Genomic DNA, 19166 nt, shown 5'->3' with positions numbered 1-19166 from the left:
TTGTCCAGTGAGGAATATGAGGATCTCAGAAAAGCGGAAAGCAGTAAATCTAGTTTGCCCATAATGCCACACTCTCCCAATAGTGTGGTGTATTCCACCCAGTTCTTTTGGGGAGATGAAGCTGGGATCTGAACCCCCCAGGCCATCCTTCCAGTCTCAGACTCACCTGTCTGTGGTGGCTAAGGCAACAGGCACCTGCCACTGTTTCCAGCTGAGGTGGGAGATGAGAAAAGTTCTCTCAAACATCTCTTCTTGGCTGGCCTACCTTTGAACCGCGAGCCTCCTTTCTTAGCCTCCTGAACAACTGGTCCTTTTTTTAAAATTTATTTATTCGTTGTAGCTGCTGGATGATGGTGGCTCACACCTGTAATCCTAGCTACCCGGGAGGCTGAAATCTGAGGATAGCAGTTCAAAGCTGGAAAGTCCTTTGAGACGCGTATCTCCAATGAACCACCAGGAAACTGGAAGTGTGGCACTGTGGCTCAAAATGGTAGAACGCGATCCCTGAGCAAAAAGAGCTCACAGACAGCACCCAGGCCCCAAGTTCAAGCCCCATGCCCAACAAATAAAATAAAATAAAAATCAGTCTTTGTAGCCTGAATCTTTACCTCTCCTGGGCATTGTGCCCCGTGTTTTCCACGTCTATCTCTTTAACCCTCTCACCCCCCTGGGAAGGGACAATCTCTCCCACCCCCCCACACAAACACTTGGAGTTTTTCCTTCAGGAGGAAGATATACCAGAGCCTGGCCAGGCCTGGCAGGAACCAGTGGCTTCTCTGGTCCCATGAAACTGAAAAGCACTCAGTGGGTACCATGGACAGGCAATGTCCAGTGGCTATGTCCCAGAACGGCACAGCCTCCCCCGACCAAAGTGGAGCTGACATAGGCTGAGAGACATTTCCAGGGAGGAGTTCTGCAGCTGGCAGAGTTCTTGGCAGTTTGGAAAGCTGCCAGTCCATCTGCCAGGAGCTGCGCTCTCTGGTCATTCACAGTTGGCAAAGGAGTTGAATCCCGCATCTGTGACGTCAAGCTGTGTGGCTACAGCAAGTCCTACAACCTCTCTGAGCCTTAGTAGACTCAGATATGAAATGGGGCCTGGGGTGGGGGTGGAATTCCAGCTCACCAGCCATCTGCCCCACTTCCTGCCTATTTTCCTGCCTCCCTTCCTCCCGCCTTTTCTCCCTCCCCTCCTATTTCTTCCTCCTTTCCTTCCTCCATCTCCTTCCTTCTCCCCTCCCTTTTTCCCTCCCTTCCTCCCCTCCCTTCCTCTTCTTCCTCTCCCTCCCCTCTCTTCCAAGCCAAGACAGGAGGCCAGAGCCCCTGAGGGCTCCAGGAGCTGGTGGCGGGCGCCCCCTGGTGGCTCTGTGGACTTGGTCCCCTCCCCCAGCAGGTGGAAAACCAGACAGCAGTCACAAAGCATCCTTTGGCCTCAGCCCTCAGAATCCCTCAGGGAAAGGGGGACAGAGCCTTGGGGATCTGCTCAGAGACTCTATTGAGTCCTCAGCCCCTGGATCTGCCACCCTATTGGGGTCCTTGGGCTCCTTGATTAAAAAAAAATTCTCAACACTCAGCCTCCTTTTGGAACTCCAATGGAAGACCAGACCAGAGAGTGAGCGTGGAAGGTCCTTTACCCTCTCCCAATGGGAGGTATTTTCTAGAAGAGGTGAATTTTATTCTCCTAGCAGACAAGACAGTGCTTGCTTAGAGCGGCCCTTTCTTCCTGTCTCCGGAGGCAGCCAGCTGGTCCTAGGTCGAGTCTGCTGTGCTCAGCCCGAAGCACCCAGCTTCGCAGCGTTGGTTCTCTGTTCTGTCCCTGAAAGGGTGGAGGTGGTTTGGGGGTCAGGTTGTGCATGTGCCTGGTGTGTGTTCCCTAAGTAGGAGCCAGCAGTCCTGTTTGTGGGGGGGGGAAGCTGCTTCAGATACAAGTTTCGGGGTGCTAACGTCAGAGCGTTCAGGTCAGCTAGAACAGCTGGCCACCTTATGCTGAAATCAGGAATCAGCACTCACAGAGTTCCATCCAGCCTGTTTGTAAATAAAGTTTTATTAGAACACAGCCATGCCAGTTTGTTTATCCAGGGCTCTGAGACTAAAGAGTGGAAAGTTAGACCATGTGTTATGCACAGCCTGAAATAGTCATTGCCTGGCCCATTAAGAAGAAAGTTGGCCCCAAACTTTCCACGACAGCCCCTCGGGATGCGTCACAGAAGGTATGAAGGATGTGAGGAGATTCTCCTGGGCGTTAGTGGGGAGTAGAGGTGAGTTTGTCTAAACTGGGGAATCTAATTCTATGGCCCAGAGCTGGATCGTGGGTTGGAGGGGGTCCAGTTGAACATAACCCTCCCCTTACAAACTCACAACCAAGGGCAAATGGGAAGAACTTTACACAGGACAGAAGTGACTCACTTAAAGGCTATGGCTGTTCTTCCCATGGTGGAGTCTAGGGGGTTTTATACGGTGGGCTGTGTGCTGGTTAGTCACACCCTATGAAAATAACAACCAATCAGAGAAGACCTACCAGGTATACAGACCTGAGACTATAGCTGTCTTGGGTGCTTCCCTAGCTGCCCCTCCCCTCCCAGCATGCACCTAAGATTGTGCAGAACTAGGGAAGATGGCAATGGTTTTTGTTTTTTTTTAATCTTGCATGCTCTGGATTCTGTTTTTCTTAAACCACCAATACCTTCTACGAAACCTTCTGCAAGCTGCTGGCGTGGTGGCTCACGCCTGTCATCCTAGCTACTCACTGGCTGAGAGCTGGGGATCACAGTGTAAAGCCAGCCGGGGCAGGAAAGTCTGTGAGACTCTTATCTCCAACAAACCACTCAGAAAAAAGCCACAAGTGGCACTGTGGCTCAAGTGGTAGAGGGCCAGCCTTGAGCACAGGGAGGCCCTGGGACAGAGTCCAGGCCTTGTGTCCAAGCCTCTGGACCCCCCCAAAACAAAACAAAAATGCACTGCAGGAGGCCCCGGGCTCTGACGAATCTCCTGAAGGAATCGATTTCCCTCCCCTGGAAGTCTACCCACTCCAATAGCTCACGACACCATGACGGCTGCTGTGCCGGGCCAGACCTGGGGGGAAGGGGATTGTGGACACATAAGGCCAGGGTCCCCCGAGGGCTGGATGGGGTCATTCTGTCACCAGATAGAAGCTCAAAGGTCCACCTGATCCCAAAGGAAGGCCTCCCCCAAACCCACCGACCCTTCCTGGCTGAACGCTTATCCCGGGCCACTCAGAAAAACCCCAGCTGCCCCTGGGACCCGTAGAAGAGCAGGACATGGCCGCGGGAATCCTCCTGCACACCTCCCCCTTCCTTCTTCCCGGAGACCACGGCAAGGAGGGAAGTGACAGCAGGCATGAGGTGCCACAGGGAGACCAGAGCCGACAGAAAGAGGGAAAGGGCCTGTCCAGACAACATGGCCTCCCGCAGGCCGAGGGGCAGGTAAGAGAAGGAGGTAACTTTGCGGGCCAGTCCCACAGGGCTGGCGCGATCTTTGTCTCTGCCTAGGACAATCAAGGACCTTTTCCTGGGATCCCTGGGGGCCAGGAGTCACCAGGGAAGCCCAGACCTGTGGCTTTCCCTCCCTGTGGCCTGGCCACCAAGGCCAATGGAAGGGGAGTTACGGGAGGAAGCTGTGCAGGGTGAGGTCGTCCCCGTCGTGGTCCTCGAGGGCCTGGGCCTTCGGGCGCTGGCTCTTGGGCAGCCCCCCATTGGCCACGGTGGGGCCCCCCTCGGCCGCGTCAGGGAGCAGGGACGAGATACAGACCATCTCCGTGGGCGAGTAACTGCGCACGGGGTACGTGTGGCTCTGGCGGGAGAGGCGGACGGCCAGCACCACGGTGCACACGAGGAACACGGTGGCCACGAGGGCCAGGATGAGAATGGCCAGCAGGCACTGCCTCACGGGGATGCGTTCCGACGCCCCCGTGGGGCTGGGGGCCACGGAGCTCGCAAGTGGGACAACCTGCCCGGCCTTCCTGTCCATGCCAGGTAAGTTGTTGGCGGCCTCCACGGTGTTCTGGGGCACACCCTTCTCCCTGAGGACCACGGTGATGGTGGCAGGGGGTTCTGTGGACTGAGACGTGGTGGTGAGTGGCTCCAGGGACAGCACCACGGTGGCAGTGGGCTCTGTGGACACAGCCTCTGCGAGCGTGGGCTTCACCGTCAGGACCTCTGTGGCCGCTAGCCATGTGGTTTTTGCCTCCGTGGCGGAAGGTTGTAGGGCCCCTGTTTCCGTGGCTGCTGGTCGTGTGGCCTTTGCTTCCATGGCTGCTGGTTGTATCGTCCCTGCCTCTGTGGCTGCCAGTAGCATGGTTTGTGTTTCCACGGATGCTGGTTGTTTGGTCTCTGTTTCCGTGGCCGCTTGTCCCGTGGACAGGATCTCATGTGTGGATAGAGCTGCCACAGTGGAAACAATCGTAGTTGTCGGTTCTGTGGTCACCTCCGCTGAGACTGGCCTCCACGGTGTCCCTCCTGCACTGGGTCCTGTAGGGGGGCCCACAGCCTTCTTAGTGGCAGTGTCCACGGTGGGGAGCTCAGGGGTTCCGGGTTCTGCAGAAGCCCTCTGCCCGAGCGTGGTCACGGCGTGCAGGGGCTCCACGTCTGCTCCCAGGTCCCTGGTGGAGTTCAGTGTTTCGGGCAGGTCCGTGCCTTCTGGGTTGTAATCTTCGTACAGGTCATCATCGTCCACGGGCACCTGTCTCCGGGCCCGGAAAGGAGCAGGGCCCAGGCCCGCCTCGGCTCCGTTCCTCCAGGGCTCCCCCAGCAGGGCCAGCAGCAGCAGCAGGAGCGGTGGGAGCATGGTACCTGAGGGACACAGGGACAGCATCACCGCGGCTCCATCAAGGACCTCACGTGCCACCCAGCTCTGGTCCGGGGGACAGGGAATACTCTGGCATTAGCCAGGACTGCGGACCCCAGCACATGCCAGGCCAGCCTTCTTTTTCTTTCTTTTTTTTTTTTTTTTGGCCAGTCCTGGGCTTGAGCTCATGGCCTGAGCACTGTCCTTGGATTTTTCTCAAGGCTAGAGCTCTACCACTTGAGCCTCAGCACCACTTCCGGCTTTTTTCTATGTATGTGGTACCAAGGAATCGAACCTGGGTCTTCGTGCATGCTAGACAAGCACTCTACCACTAGATCACGTTCCCAGTTATGCCTTCTTTTGCCATTGAAAAAATCTACATATACACATATATGTATATATGTGTGTATACGTATATGTGTGCATGTATATACATGTATATTTGTGTGTATGTGCATATATGTATATTTGTGCACGTGTATATATGTGTTCATATGTATATTTGTGTGTATGTATATATGTGTGTATAGGTGTTTATATGTGTAATTGTGTGTATGTGTATATATGTGTTTATATGTATATTTGTGTGCATGTGTATATATGTGTATATGTACATTTGGGTGTATATGTATATATGTATATTTGTGTGTATGTGCATATATGTATATTTGTGCATGTGTATATATGTGTTCATATGTATATTTGTGTGTGTATATATTTATATGTGTTTATATGTGTAATTGTGTGTATGTGTATATATGTGTTTATATGTATATTTGTGTGCATGTGTATATATGTGTATATATGTATATTTGTGTGTATGTGTATATATGTATATTTGTGTGCATGTGTATATATGTATTTATATGTATATTTGTGTGCATGTGTATATATGTGTTTATATGTATATTTGTGTGCATGTGTATATATGTGTTTATATGTATAATTGTGTGCATGTGTATATATGTGTTTTATGTATAATTGTGTGCATATATATATGTATATATGTATAATTGTGTGTATGTGTATATATGTGTATACATGTATATTTGTGTGTATGTGTATATATGTATATTTGTGTGTGTGCATATATGTGTATATATGTATATTTCTGTGCATGTGTATATATGTGTTTATATGTGTAATTGTGTGTATGTCTATCTATGTAGTGCCACCAGGTGCCAGTGGCTCACGCCCGTAGGCAGAAAAGTCCAGGAGACGCATAAACTACTCAGAAAAAGCCAGAAGTAGTGCTGTGGTTCAAGTGGTACATCACTAGCCTTGAACAAAAGGAGCCCAGGGACAGCACTCAGGCCCAGAGTTCAAGCCCCAGGACTGAGGAAAAAAATTGTGCCAGGCATTCAGGCACTTGTGGCACATTTCTACAATCCTAGCTTACTCAGGAGGCTGAGAGCACCAGGCCCTGAGTTCAAGCTGCCCCCGAACCAGAACACACACATGCACACACTCAGCAACACCAACACAGACACACCTATGTGAGAGTCCCTGACACCTTCAGCCTTCAGGATGACAGACGCCCCCCCCCCCACTCCTCCGGCCTGCAGACGAGCCCTCTTGTGGGGGGGCAGGGAGGAGAGCCAGACCCTCACTTTGGCCCTGCTTTCCTTGGAGGAAGGGGCTGCAGGAAGAAGCCGTCACCCCAGAGCCACATTTGCCCACTGTGCCTACCCACTGCCCGACTTGGGCAGCTCGGTTCCCGGCAGGCAGAGCCCTGGCCACTTCCTGGAAGCAGGGGAAGGGGAGGAGCTGGGGTGTTTCTGGGTGGGGAGGCACAAGGAAGAGTCAGGGACCCGCCCAGCTTCAGTGGGGGCAGAGCAGGTTCTGGAGGTGTCCCCCTCTTCAGAGACCCTGTGGCCTAGAGCACCCACACTCCCCAAGCACAGTCACCCCAGCCTGGCACCCACCATCACCCCTGAGCCCCTCTCTGAACCCCCTCTGTGGAATGGGACACTCTGGGGGGCGGGGGAGGAGGCTGCTGCTGGGAAGGTCCCCGGGGTGGGCTTCCAGAGCAGGGGACACTTTATCTGGGGGGGGGGTGTCCTCTTCTGGGGTGTGGGCAGAGGAGCAGAGGAAAGTGAAGCCTCAGGGAGGGCATGGAGATGCCACCTCAGCCATCCTGCCGTGGGTGTGGCATGTGGGCACAGGGCAGCCTGTCCCTTACTGTCCCCACCCCCCACACTACAGGCTTGTGGAGAGCAGGGCCTCTGTGGGGGGGTGGCTTCCAACACCCCCAGAGGTTCACCCCCAGCCTGTTGCAGAGCTGTAGCAGAGCTGCAGCAGAGCTGCCCTGCCCCATCTCTATCTCTGCTGAGCCTCTTGCAACCCTTGGCTTGGCCACAGACCACTGTGTTCAGTGGTGAGTTTGGGGGTTCTCCTCCTGGCCCCCACCCCGGGAGCCTCGTTTTGCTTGTCAGGTCTCAGGGTGTGGCCTAAGCCTATAGGTGAGCCACATGCCTGCGGGCAACGCAGCCATGCCAGCTCCTTCCAGCTCAGCCCCTGGCTACCCTCCTGCCCGGCCCGTGTCCGTGGGCCCCCATCAGGTACCACACTGGCATAGATGGCATCTTATTCCAGCTCAGCCCTCTCCTAGCACCGCGATGCCCTGAGGAGCTGCTGTTCTCTGGGGATCCCTCAGTTTCTCCTGGTCAAATAGCCCTGCCACCCCTCCTGGGATGCTTAGAGGACCCCCCCCCCCACTTCCCCAGCCCCAGGGAAGACCCCACTCAGGCCTAGACCTGGATTCCCAGACAGCCTTATGCTGTGTTGTCAAGAGTTTCACCCCTGCTTTCCAGCCATGGCTGGCGGGGTGTGGCTGCTCCCCCCATCACTGGAGTAGCCCCCAGGGAGGCCCCAGCCCCAGCCCGCTGACAGGCCCAGCCCTGGGCCTTCAAGTCCAGATCCCATCCTGAGAGGGAAGGGCTGGGGGCATGGCTCAGCAGGGAAGCACCCAAACAATGAATCTGTCTATGCGGGGGTTTAGGGAGGTTGCTTGCCTCTCAGCTTCTCTCCCCTCCATCCTTTATTGCCCGGAAAATATGCCAAGCCCAAATGAACAATAGTCAAATTATCATTTGGTTTTTACTAGCATTTGTATTTGATCACAATGAGTATCCTAAATCTAACTTTTTTTTCCCCCCTTGTTGTTGGCACTTGGGTTTGAACTCACAGCCCCACACTTGCTAGGCAGGCACTGTACCACTGAATCACACCTTGGACTCTCCCTAGATCTACTTTTTCAACGATTTTTGTCACACACCGTGCCCTTTACTCCATCTGATTAAAAACGCCGGTGGCAGCCGGGTACGCTCATGCACACGCATAATGCCAGTCACCAGGGAGGCCAAGGCGGGCAGCTCTTAGTGGCTGTATAGACAGCCTGGGCTAACCCAGAAGGACCTCACCTCAAAGACACAAAATTTAAAACACAAGAAAAAAGGATCCAAGAGTGGCATTTTCATGGCTCCATAATAGAGGCAAGTTCAAGACAACGCCCCCCCTTCTCTAGAATGGGGCAGATGGATTCTCAGCTCTGCCCCTCAATAATAATAATCAATGGCATCCCCTTTTGGGGTTGGAGTTTCCCCTGCCTGAAAGGAAGGGATGGGATGCTTCTGGGGGTGGGCCTGAGCCCTTGCGGCCCCCATGATCAGAAGCTCCTCTGGGAGTGGCCCCAGGCCTCCCAGGGACAAAGAAATCCACACCCTCCAGAAAGGGCAAAGCCAGCCTCCGCTGGGGCAGAGCTTTGGGGCCCCAGCCTTCCCGCCCTGGGCCTGCTCCCAGCCTGGAGGCTCAGGCCCCGGAACCCCACAGTCCCCAGCGCTCTCTGTGGTTTGCAGAGTGGCACTCACCGTACTGGGTCAAGCCGGGGACAGCAGTCTCACGGGGCCCACAGAGGACTCTGCTTCAGTGACACGGACCCCCCACTCACACTGCTGAGCCACTGTGTGGCACCGCCAGCCACCCCCCCACACCCGTGGCTCCAGATTCGCCAACCCCCAACAGCAGTATGTGGAAGAAGGAAGCGAGAATGTGGTTACTCAGGCTGGCCACGTGACAGCCCACACCCCCTTGTTTGTGACAGTTTGGGTTTAACAAGGTTAATCAAGAAGGGTGGCTGTGAGGCAGACAGACAGACACCTGTCTGGCCAGCCATCCCTCTTGGGTTCAGTAACATTGAAAACACCAAGAACAATCTAGAAACCATCTAGGGCAGGGGGCTCTGGTTGCGGAGGATCCAATAAATGGAACACTCCCCACCCAACCCCAGAAAGGCCACAGAATTACTCAGCAGTCAGGGCACAGTAGGGTGTGAAGGGGACCCTTGCCTGGAAAAGGGGGACGGGTTGCACGTTTCACCCAGAATTGAGCAGGAAATAGGAAACACAAAGCACAGAGTTTTGTGGGGTTCACACATCATCTCTGGGTTCACCAAGGTCCTGGATCAGCAATCAAGAGGTTCCCTGGGCGTCGGGAGGTACCGTGACTTACCCTCAGAACCCCAGTTACTAGGGAAGTAGAGATGGGAAACATCTGAGCTACCATCAGCCTGGCAAAATGTTAACCTCATCTCAGCTTACAAGCTGGGCATGGTAGTATCCACCTATAATTCCAGTGATACAAGAGAGGCTAGAAGCTAGGCCTAGAACTGGTATCAAGCAAAAACTATGTAGCAAGTCTAAATCCCATCACGTACACACACACACACACACACACACACACACACACACACACACACACACACACACACACACACACCCCCGATCCCATAGGCTAAGCTGACATCTGCCCATGGCATTTATTCATCCTAATTTGGTCCCCTGGTCACCTCTGCTACCCCAGGCTAGACACATGGAGACTGGAGGCCTCACTCAGGGATTCCCTGCATCCTCCCACCACCCTGCAGGGAGGCAGGTTAGCAAGTAAACCAGAAGGCAGCCATTGCAACAGCCAGTGTGGCAAGCCTGTCACTCTGGGGTGAGCATGGAAGAAGAAAGGAGGGGAGACGAGTTGGGGTGAGGGCAGGCCAAAGGCTGCCAGGCCTGAGAACTCACAGAACAGGCTCTGAAGGGAAGATGAGACCCAGACTGCCCACAGGCCTTGCCCAAGTCCAGGGACCAGGACCCTACACAGAAGGCTGCACTCTACTGCACACAGCTCTTTTTTTTTTATTTTTGTCAGTCCTGAGCACTGTCCTTGGGCTTTTTCAAGGCTAGAGCTCTACCACTTGAGCCTCAGCACCACTTCCGGCTTTTTTCTATGTATGTGGTACCGAGGAATAGAACTCCAGTCTTTGTGCATGCTAGGCAAGCACTCTACCACTAGGCCAAACTCCCAGCCCCACAGCTCATTTTTAAAATAAAACCCAGTTGGGTGCTGGCAGCTCACATCTGTAATCCCAGCTATTCAGGAGGCTGATCTGAGGACCACAGTTCAAAGCCAGCCTGGGCAGGAAAGTCCATGAGACTCTTATCTCCAATTAACCACCAAAAAGGCAGAAGTAGAGTGGCACAAAGTGGTAGAGAGCCAGCTTTGAGCCAAAAAGCTCAGGGACAGCGCCTGGACACTGAGTTCAAAAACAAACAAAAAGGGGCTGGGAGTTTGGCCTAGTGGTTAAAGTGCTTGCCTAGCATGCATGAAGACCCGGGTTTGATTCCTCGGTACCACATATAGAAAAAAGCCGGAAGTGGTGCTGAGGCTCAAGTGGTAGAGCTCTAGCCTTGAGAAAGTCCAAGGACAGTGCTCAGGCCCTGAGCTCAAGCCCAGGACTGGCAAAAAAATAAATAAATAAAATAAAAAAGATTAAAAAAAACCCAAAACAGTGAATAAGCAGAGACAGAGACAGGACTGGAACCCAGGCCCTTGCTCCTCTTTACTCCCAGACTGTGAAGTATGAAGGCTGGCTGCAGAGAAAGTGACAATGACTATTCTTACTAGCAGACTTTACACTGTTGTTATTATTATTGTTACTGTTATTGTTGTTGTTATTATTATTGCCACTACTACTGCTATTTGGGGCTGCAGGGGATGAACCTGGACTCTCATGTGTGCCAGGCAGCCCCTAAGTCTGAGCTGCACCCCAGCCCAGCTGCTTCTCTCTTCATATAAGGGACAGGACAGTTCTCAGCTTCAGGACAGATGTGAGCCTCTGGATTGGTCTTTGAGGGGACCGCAAATTCACTGTAAAGACCGTGAAACCACAGCGCCTGTGAGACCAGAGCGTTTCGCGTGAGTGGATTTCTCCTTCTAGAAATGCAGCCCGGCACGGGGGGGAGGTCACACCTGTAATCCCAGCCACGTGGGAGGTGTGGCTCAACAGGCCTTGAGCGAGCAAGCAAGAACTCAAGTCTCTGAGTTCCAGTGCCAGTACCAGCACCAAAACAGAAATAAATAAAAAGAGAAGTTGTCTTGGAAACTGCATCTCAACAATGACTGCACACAGTGGTACACACCTGTCATTCCACCATGGGGGAAGCAGAAGTAGGAGGATTGCAGCCTAGCCTGGGTGTAAAGCGAGACTCTATCTCAAAACAACCAATGTGGCCTATGTAGAATGCTTGCCTAGCATACACAAAGCCCTGGGTTCAATTCCTCAGTACCACATATACAGAAAAAGCCAGAAGTGGTGCTCTGACTCAAGTAGTAGAGGCCTAGCCTTGAGAAAGCCCAAGAACCGTGCCCAGGCTCTAAGTTCAAGCCCCAGAACCACCACAGGGAGGGAGGGAGAGAGGAAGAAAGAGAAAGAGAGAGAAACAGAGACAGAGACACACAGAGGGACACAGAGAGACAGACAGACAGAGACAGGGAAATCCCATACTATGGGAATCTCCCTTGATGAAGACTTTTTTAATTATTTATATTTTTATTTTGCTGGTCCTGGGGCTTGAACTCAGGAGCTGAGCTTCTTTTTGCTCAAGTCTAGTGCTCTACTACTTGAGCCACAGTGCCATTTTCAGCTTTTTCTGAGTAGTTTATTGGAGATAAGAGTCTTACCGAGTTTCCTGTCTAGGTTGGCTTCAAATCACAACCCTCAGAGCTCAGCCTCCTGAGTAACTAGGATTATAGATGTGAACCACCAGTACCCATCGAGACATTAAACTGAAATTCCTCCATGTTAAAGCAAATAAGGAAAATAAGGAGAGCAGGGCTGAAGGATTCCTGAGCACACTACACCTTGCTTAACTCACACACATAAACAAAACCTACACCGTTTCTTGGGCCTCATTTAAAAGAAAAACAGAACTTAGGCTCCACCAATCAGAAGGAGCCAATCAATTTAACAGTTGGTAACTAGAAATAGAGCCCCACACAGCCAACCACATAACCAGTCGGGTATCTGTTTTCCTTCTCTGCTCTGCCATGGGCTAGCCTGGGAACCCTGGGCGTTTAGAAGCCAGGCGTAAGTCAGGCTGCCTGGACTGTCAAGTTAGGTTCACCAGGGCCAGCTCTGCTGCCTGGCTTTCTGGGGCAGGGGCTTTAAAAATATCCCCACCTGGGGCCGAGAGTTTGGCCTAGTGGTAGAGTGCTTGCCTAGCATGCACAAAGACCCAGGTTTGATTTCTCAATACCACATACATGGAAAAAGCCGGAAGTGGTGCTGTGATAGAATGTTAGCCTTGAGAAAGCCCAAGGACAGAGCTCAGGCCCCGAGTTCAATCCCCAGGACTGGCAAAAAAAATTTAAAAATAAATAAAATATACACATCTCCCCCCACATCTCCCCTCCATTCCTATGAAAGTGAAGGTCCGGGGGCGCAGGTTAGACGGGGCCATGGCTGTGCAGATCTTAGTCATTTGAAGGGGAAATGGACACTGAGGCCCCTGTGCCTAGGATTCGATTCCCCTCTTCAAACAGGAACCAAGTTTTGGGGCATCGTGCTTTTCAGCCCAATTCTGGCTGCCAGGTGGTACTGGCCGCTGATTTCTAGGTTACTGGGGAGAACCGTTTGTCCAGAGTTAAAAGAACAGGGGTTTGTGTCCTCCCTGCACCCTGAGTAGACCTGAGCACCATGGGGCTTGGGCCCAGACCCAGAAAGCTGGAGAGCAAAAATGAACATGTGACACACGCTTGTGACCCCAGCTCTCCAGAGGTTGAGGCAGAGGGCTGGGCTATGTGACAAGATTCTGTCACTGAAAAACAATAACAACACAGGGGGGGAAAAAAAACCCCAGCTAGGTACCCATGGTTCAGGCCTGTAATCTTTGCTACTCAGGAGACAAGAGATCTGAGGATCAGGGCTCAAAGCCAGCTGGCGCACGCGAAGTCTGTACGACTTTTAATCGCCAGCGAACCAGCAGAAAACAGGAAGTGCAGCTGTGGCTCCAAGTGTTAGAGCCCTAGCCTTGAGCAGAAAATCTCAGAGACAGAGACAGCACCCAGAGTTCAAGCCACAGGACAGATAAAACAAAAACCAAAACCAAAAAGCAACCCCACCCCACCAAATAAACAAACAAACAAGAGCTGGAAGCCAAAGCAGGGTCCTGAATGAGTGGTGCCCTGCTGTGGCCTAGGGCCTGTGGCTGGTGGTGCAGCCAGAGGGATTACAGATCTCAGCTAGGACCCTGGGTCTGACCTTTACAGACGACACACCGGAGGTGACTGGGCTGCAGACAAACTCAACCCAGCTGGACTTCAGGCACAGAGTTGGGGAGTCAGACCCAGATGCCCTTGTACCATCGCATACCTCTCTTCTGCCCCATATGCTCCCAGCTTCCTCAGCTGTCCCAAAACTCTGTGAAAGGAAAAATCTAACATCTCTGGAAGGCACCAAGGGATTCATTGGCTCAGCCCAGGGTTGACATATCTAGAAGATATATATATATATATATATACACACACACACACACACATATATATATATTTTTTTTCTTTGTGCTGGTACTAGGGCTTTAACTCAGGGGCTAGGTGCTATCTCTGACCTAGTGCTCTACCACTTGAACCACAACTCCACTTCTGGCTTTTTTGGTGGTAAATTATAGATAGGAGTCTCACAGACTTTCCTGTCCAGGCTGGCTTTGAACTGTGATCCTTAGCTAGATCTCAGTCTCCCGAGTAGCTGGGATGACAGGCATAAGTCACCAGAAGTCATACTCGTGAAGCAGGTGGGAACCAATGAGGAGCCTAGAAGAGGGAACCCCTGAAAAACAGGGGAATGGAGACAGGGTAGGGCACACAGGCCCCCAGATCCACCACCAAGGTCATGGATTTAGCGTGAGGAGAATGGATAGGAAAACCTGGATAGGCTCTGAGCCATGCCACGTGAGAGCCAGGCAGCCAGTATATCTTTGTGGCACGCCTGTGTGTCTGTTGTGACTCAAGTCTGAAGAGCTTCATTTCCTACCCTGAAAAAAGCGGTACTCAGGTTAATGTGGGAAGAGGGCAGACTTGGTCCCAAGGCTGTGATGGCTAGTCCTGTCTGTCACCTTGCCTGGGCTCCTGGTGCCCAGATATGTGGTCAGACCTCTTAAGTCGCACTTTTTATCCTCTAGACCAGGGGAGAGCTGGTCTTCTGAGAAATTGTTCTAGAGAGTTCTGGAAGCAGAGGCAGGAACAGGTGGATGGAGACAGAATGGAGCTGTGAGGCGGTACAGCCCAGGGCTGGCATCCTTACAAGGGGAAGTATAGGTCAGAGATCTATGAGAATGTCCACCTTGTCACCCCGTGTGTCAGTCTCAGTGTGAAGGTGCTGGGGATGGAACCCAGGACACTTGATTGCTGAGCTGCACACCCTTGACATGGCACTAAAGTTACTGCTTGTGCAAGAGACAGGTTGGGGAGACCAGTGTGTGTCACTTGAACCTGTATCTAAGCAGCATGAAGCCGAGGCTGTGAAGTGCAAGTACCTGTCTGCCTCTACAGTGGCCACACCGCTGGACAGGAAGGAGCCCGCAACTACGTCCTGTGATTCAGGCCCAACTTCTGGTCCTGCCATGAACCCCAGAATTTACTTGGATTGTAGCAATGCTGACAGCTGGATCCTCTGTCCTCAGGCCCCAAACTTTAGCCTGAACACCTGTTCCAGGCTGGACTTCATCCACTGCCATTTTCTGTCCCCTTAGTATAGTGGTTACAGTATATACTTCCCAGTTTCTGTGGCTCTCTTTCCTTGGGGAGGGGAAATCGGTGTATTTTTTTTTTAATGTGGCTAATGTGTCTTTTGTGACTTATTCCATTGCTTAAGATTGACTCCATCTCAAAAAGCAAAAAGAAAAAGCACACCACAGGAAGAGCTGGCAGCATGGCTCAGGGGTAAAGCACCTATCTAGTAAGTTTGAGTTACCCATCTCCTCCCCTTGTCTAGTTTCCTTTCCCTTCAGCTACTGGCTCATTAGGGCTATCTTAGTGTATACATGCTTACTGTTAATATATATTAATAAACAATTCTGCCGTGGAATACAAAAGTTATAGAGAACTTAGAACATTATAGTTGTTAGGTTAAAGGTTGGAATAAGGCTGGGTGCAGTGGCTCATGCCTGTAATCCTAGCTACGCAGGAGTAGCTAGATCTCAGGAGGCTGAGATCTGAGAATTGCAGTTGAAAGCCATCCGGGAACTAAAGCCCATGAGACTGCCTCCAATTAACCACTAGCACTATGGCTCAAGGTGTAGGGTGGTAGAGCTGAAGACCTCAGGGACAGCACGCCCAAGCCCAGAGTTCAAGCCCCATGATAGACAAAAAAAAAAAAAAAAAGACCATGGATGTGGATGTGTCTGCGGGCCTTCCTCCAGCAAGCCAGGCCATCGTACATATCCCTCTGGCAAGGGGTGAAGGACGTGCCACTCTGAAGAGTCAGTGACTTCCATTTGGGACTAAAGGGTTTGGTCAACAACCACTCAAACACTACCCCTCTGAAGGAACGCTGTGCCTTTGACAATGATCCAGTGACAATTTCTGGTATTTAAGATACCAGAAGAAATAGAAAACGCCACTCCAAGAGTTAACAGGTTAAGACTCAACAGAGACTTTTTTTCTGGGCACAGAACAGCAAATACAGTGAAGGAAGTAACTCTTTAAAAAATAGAAGTTGTCCCAGACAAGGTCTGGCTAGCCGTCTAGGGAGAACATGATGGCCTGCCAGCCTGTTGGCAAAGAATCAGGTGGCCGAAGCAGAAACGTGGACCTGGTAAACAGACCCCCCACCCCCCGGCCATGGGCCTCTGGAGATGTCTGCAGCTCACTTGTCCTCCTGCCTGCCCAACACAGGCAGCCCAGGCCAAGCCCTCCAAGAGATGGCTTGAACCTTTACCTTGTTTATAAACATTTAGAAGAAGGTAAACAGTGGACATTTCTAATCACACTGAAATGTTAGCAATGACATCCAGTTAGAGGTTAAGTCTAGGGGACCAGCAGGTTCACGGGAGTAAGATGTTCATGCTACCGAAGCAAGCAAGCTTGCCAAGCATGGCAGCCAGCCACAGTGGCCTTGCGTAGAGGGCTGGCCGCATGGCCAGGCGCAGGTGTGTTCTGAACCACACGGAATGTCACCAAGATAAGGGAGGGGCTCAGAGGCTTTGCTCAGGGCCCCAGGTTATGCTGCTGCTTCTACAGGGGGAGGCAGGGTCCCCTTGAAAAGCAGAGACCTTGAGCCGCTTGGAGAACCGGAGGTGTCATGGTGGAAGAGGCAGGCTATGAAAGAAACATGGAACACGGCACTGTAATCAATCGTTTATCTTTGAAAATGGAAGCAAGTGTTTTTGACAGAACACTATGGCCGCTCTATAAGAGCCGATCGGGGAGTGTGCACTGTCCTTCTGTGTCCGGCTGTCAAGACTCTTGACGAACACGACGTGGAGACAGGAAAGAATCCGCAAGTGCCAGGCAGTTCTGGACCATGGTGAAGGGAGGCCGTGGTCAGGAAGGCAGCACAGGCCCGGCACACCGCCCCCCTTCTGCCAGCCACATTCCCCTGTGGTGTCCACAACGTTCTTCCCCCATCATTTTGCTTTCAGAACCTCAACACATTTCTGCATCTCAGAAGAACTCACCCCAACATTGCAGTGTTAATAATGACGCACCATACCCACGTCCATATTAAACACGCATACACACATACACACACACACACACACGATGCACAAAACCACATGGAACATCAGATGCTCTGAAGCTGTGGGGAAGGGGAGCCCGGGGTGGCTGGACAGGAATGCAGGAGCCCTGCCAGCAGCTAGGTCCTGCAGTGGGGCCACCCTCCGCCTGCACCCTCGTGGGTCATGGCAGTCCCAGACAGTCTTCCCAGGACAGCGGGGCCTTGCTTCAGTCTGGCTTCACATGCATGCACTGTGAGAACAGAAAGGCACAAAGCTCCAGCTGGCCCAGGCAGCACTGACCAGGGTCCTCTGTCATCAGTTAGGGTAAGAAGGTGAGCTACAGACAGAACACCGGCCATGTGGAGGGCTCGAAGGGACATCAGAGGTCCTGCACTCCTGCCCTGGCTTCATTCTAGATCATGCTTTTCAGTCTCCACATGTGGTGTTCCCGGAGCCTCGCCTTGCCGACCCTGGTCAGGGCTAGAAGGCAGGAGGGCAGGCAGGACTGGCTGGGGAGCCCTGAGGTCAGAGCAGGATGAAGAGGAGGAAGGACAAGAGCTCTGTGGGTGTTGGGGATAGCAGGGATCATGCAAGAGAGAGGACCACATGGCAAAGGCTTCCCCCATGCCCTCTGGCCCCTGCACTCGAGAACCAGGCAAGCCACTGCCACAGGCAGGGACGCTCAGCAACATGCGTGTCCACCTGTCTCGGGCGCCCTGGCCAAGTGTGGACCAAGCCTGAGCTGAAATGTTCAACGTGATGAAGGCGACAGTCTGTGTGGGTAACAAAACCGCAGAAACGCATGCGAGTTTAGGTTAGATTATAATCGTCTGAAGCACAGGGTCAAGCAATATTCCATTCTGCTACACCCACCCGATTTCTAGAAAAGAGAAAGGAGAGCGAGGGAGAGACAGGATGTGAGCTCTTTTTGAACAGGAGACTCGACAGAATGCGGTGGTAATGTGGTCCACGTGATTTTTTTTTTTCAAGTCTTCCTTCCATAGTCACTACAATGACCAGGTTTGTGCTGCAAATGAGCCGCACCATGTGGCTTCCGCTGATTGTTCTCAGATGAGTGTTTATACAAAATAATATCTTCATTTCCTTATAAACATACACAGTGCTGTCCCTTTCAAATTAAGAAAAAAAAAACCCACACAAATACTGCAAAGTAGCAAAATACAAAGAAAAAAAAGCTACTTTTGGTTTTGGCAACATTAAAAAAAAAGAAATACAAAAAGCAATGTGGCATTGGTCCCTAGTCATTAAAAAAAAAAAAAAAGATACTTGGGCACAACACTGAATCAGAATTGATTTGTTCTCTAAAATTCAGAAGATCGGGGATTTTAAAAGTAGCACGTTTGTCTTTTAAAAAGTTCCACAAGTCACGTAACACTTAACATGTCAAAAAAGCTTTCTGATTAAAAAAAAAAAAAAAAAGCTCAGCTCTTGATTTTGCAAATTTAGGAGAGGAATTGAGTTCCTACTGGCATGTGGCCTATCTATGGCTGGTTGACAGATCGGAATGGAATGTCTCCAGATGGCAGTGTCTCCCCTCCCGCCCGCCCAGGACCACACCAACAGCCGGCTACCCAGAGCAAGTCCTGGCTCCCATGGTCAGGGGCCTTCAGGCCGCTATCTTCGCCATCTGCTGTTCTAACTTGGAAATGCGCTCATCTTGATTGCAGATTGTGTCTTTTATCGATTTGATCTCTTTCAAAATCTCATCCAACTTGGCTTCATTTTGCTAAACAAACAAACAGAAGGAGGGGGGTGACTACAGAACAAGGAACAAGCTTCCTGCAGCACAGTCCCAGCGAGGATTTACAATGCAACTTTCTATTTGTAGATGGCAAGCCACAGCCACCAAGCTAAAGCATCAAAGCCACGGCATCCGGGCCTCAAGAGGGCATAGCTGATGCTGTCAGCCCCTCTGAAAGCTCAGGGCTACCCCTGGTCCCCTGCTTATGCCTTACCCACCCAGGCAAGGACTTGGGGTGGCTAAGTGCAGGATGAGACAATCCTTCAGACCAGCCACCTACAATCCCGCAGGAGCAGCTCTGCTGGAGCAGGAGCGGGAGCCTTTCAGAGGCCAGAGCATCTCCACCCCCACCTGAGGAGGAAAAGAAACCTTCCCACCCTCCACCCTTCCTGGCCTCCGTGCTCCCCACCCCTCTCCTCCTGCACCTGTTCTCCTGGGATGGCAGCTCCCCAGCAGCCACACCAGGTCCTCAGGGGCAGGCATGGGGAAGGGGTCCTGGGCCTCAGCTTGTGGCTCAGGTCATTTGTTGCCAGCCCCACCCACTGATGCAATCTGCTGTC

The 19166-nt window shown here is 52.0% G+C and overlaps 2 protein-coding genes across 3 annotated transcripts in view; both read right to left on the bottom strand.

Moving 5' to 3' along the window:
* Positions 1–2946: 2946 nt before the first annotated feature.
* Positions 2947–7294, bottom strand: Selplg (selectin P ligand). The gene is made up of 3 exons (XM_090320068.1): positions 7276–7294; positions 6411–6578; positions 2947–4805 (listed from the first exon to the last, which is right to left on the bottom strand). The coding sequence occupies exons 1-3, from the start codon at positions 7292–7294 to the stop codon at positions 3619–3621; spliced, it is 1374 nt and encodes a 457-aa protein (XP_090176194.1). The 3' UTR covers positions 2947–3618.
* A 9176-nt stretch (positions 7295–16470) lies between these two features.
* The window catches only part of Coro1c (coronin 1C), a 69192-nt gene continuing 66496 nt past the window's right edge, over positions 16471–19166 (bottom strand). For both annotated transcript variants that reach the window (XM_090320330.1, XM_090320331.1), the window contains exon 11: positions 16471–18591. In XM_090320330.1, the coding sequence (XP_090176456.1) occupies positions 18472–18591 (120 nt within the window). In that variant the 3' untranslated portion in view covers positions 16471–18471. The remainder of the gene's footprint in view (positions 18592–19166) is intronic.

Source organism: Megascapheus bottae, chromosome 28, assembly GCF_031878675.1.
Source record: "Megascapheus bottae isolate mThoBot1 chromosome 28, mThoBot2.hap1, whole genome shotgun sequence".
NCBI classification, from domain to species: Eukaryota; Metazoa; Chordata; class Mammalia; order Rodentia; family Geomyidae; genus Megascapheus; species Megascapheus bottae.
This window is presented reverse-complemented; position numbering and strand designations above follow the sequence as displayed.

What these genes read in the sequence shown, in the direction of transcription:
- Selplg (XM_090320068.1), bottom strand. An exon ending in CCAAGGAAAGCAGGGCCAAA is followed by an intron (nt 4,806 to 6,410) that starts GTGAGGGTCTGG and finishes TGTGTCCCTCAG; the next exon opens with GTACCATGCTCCCACCGCTC.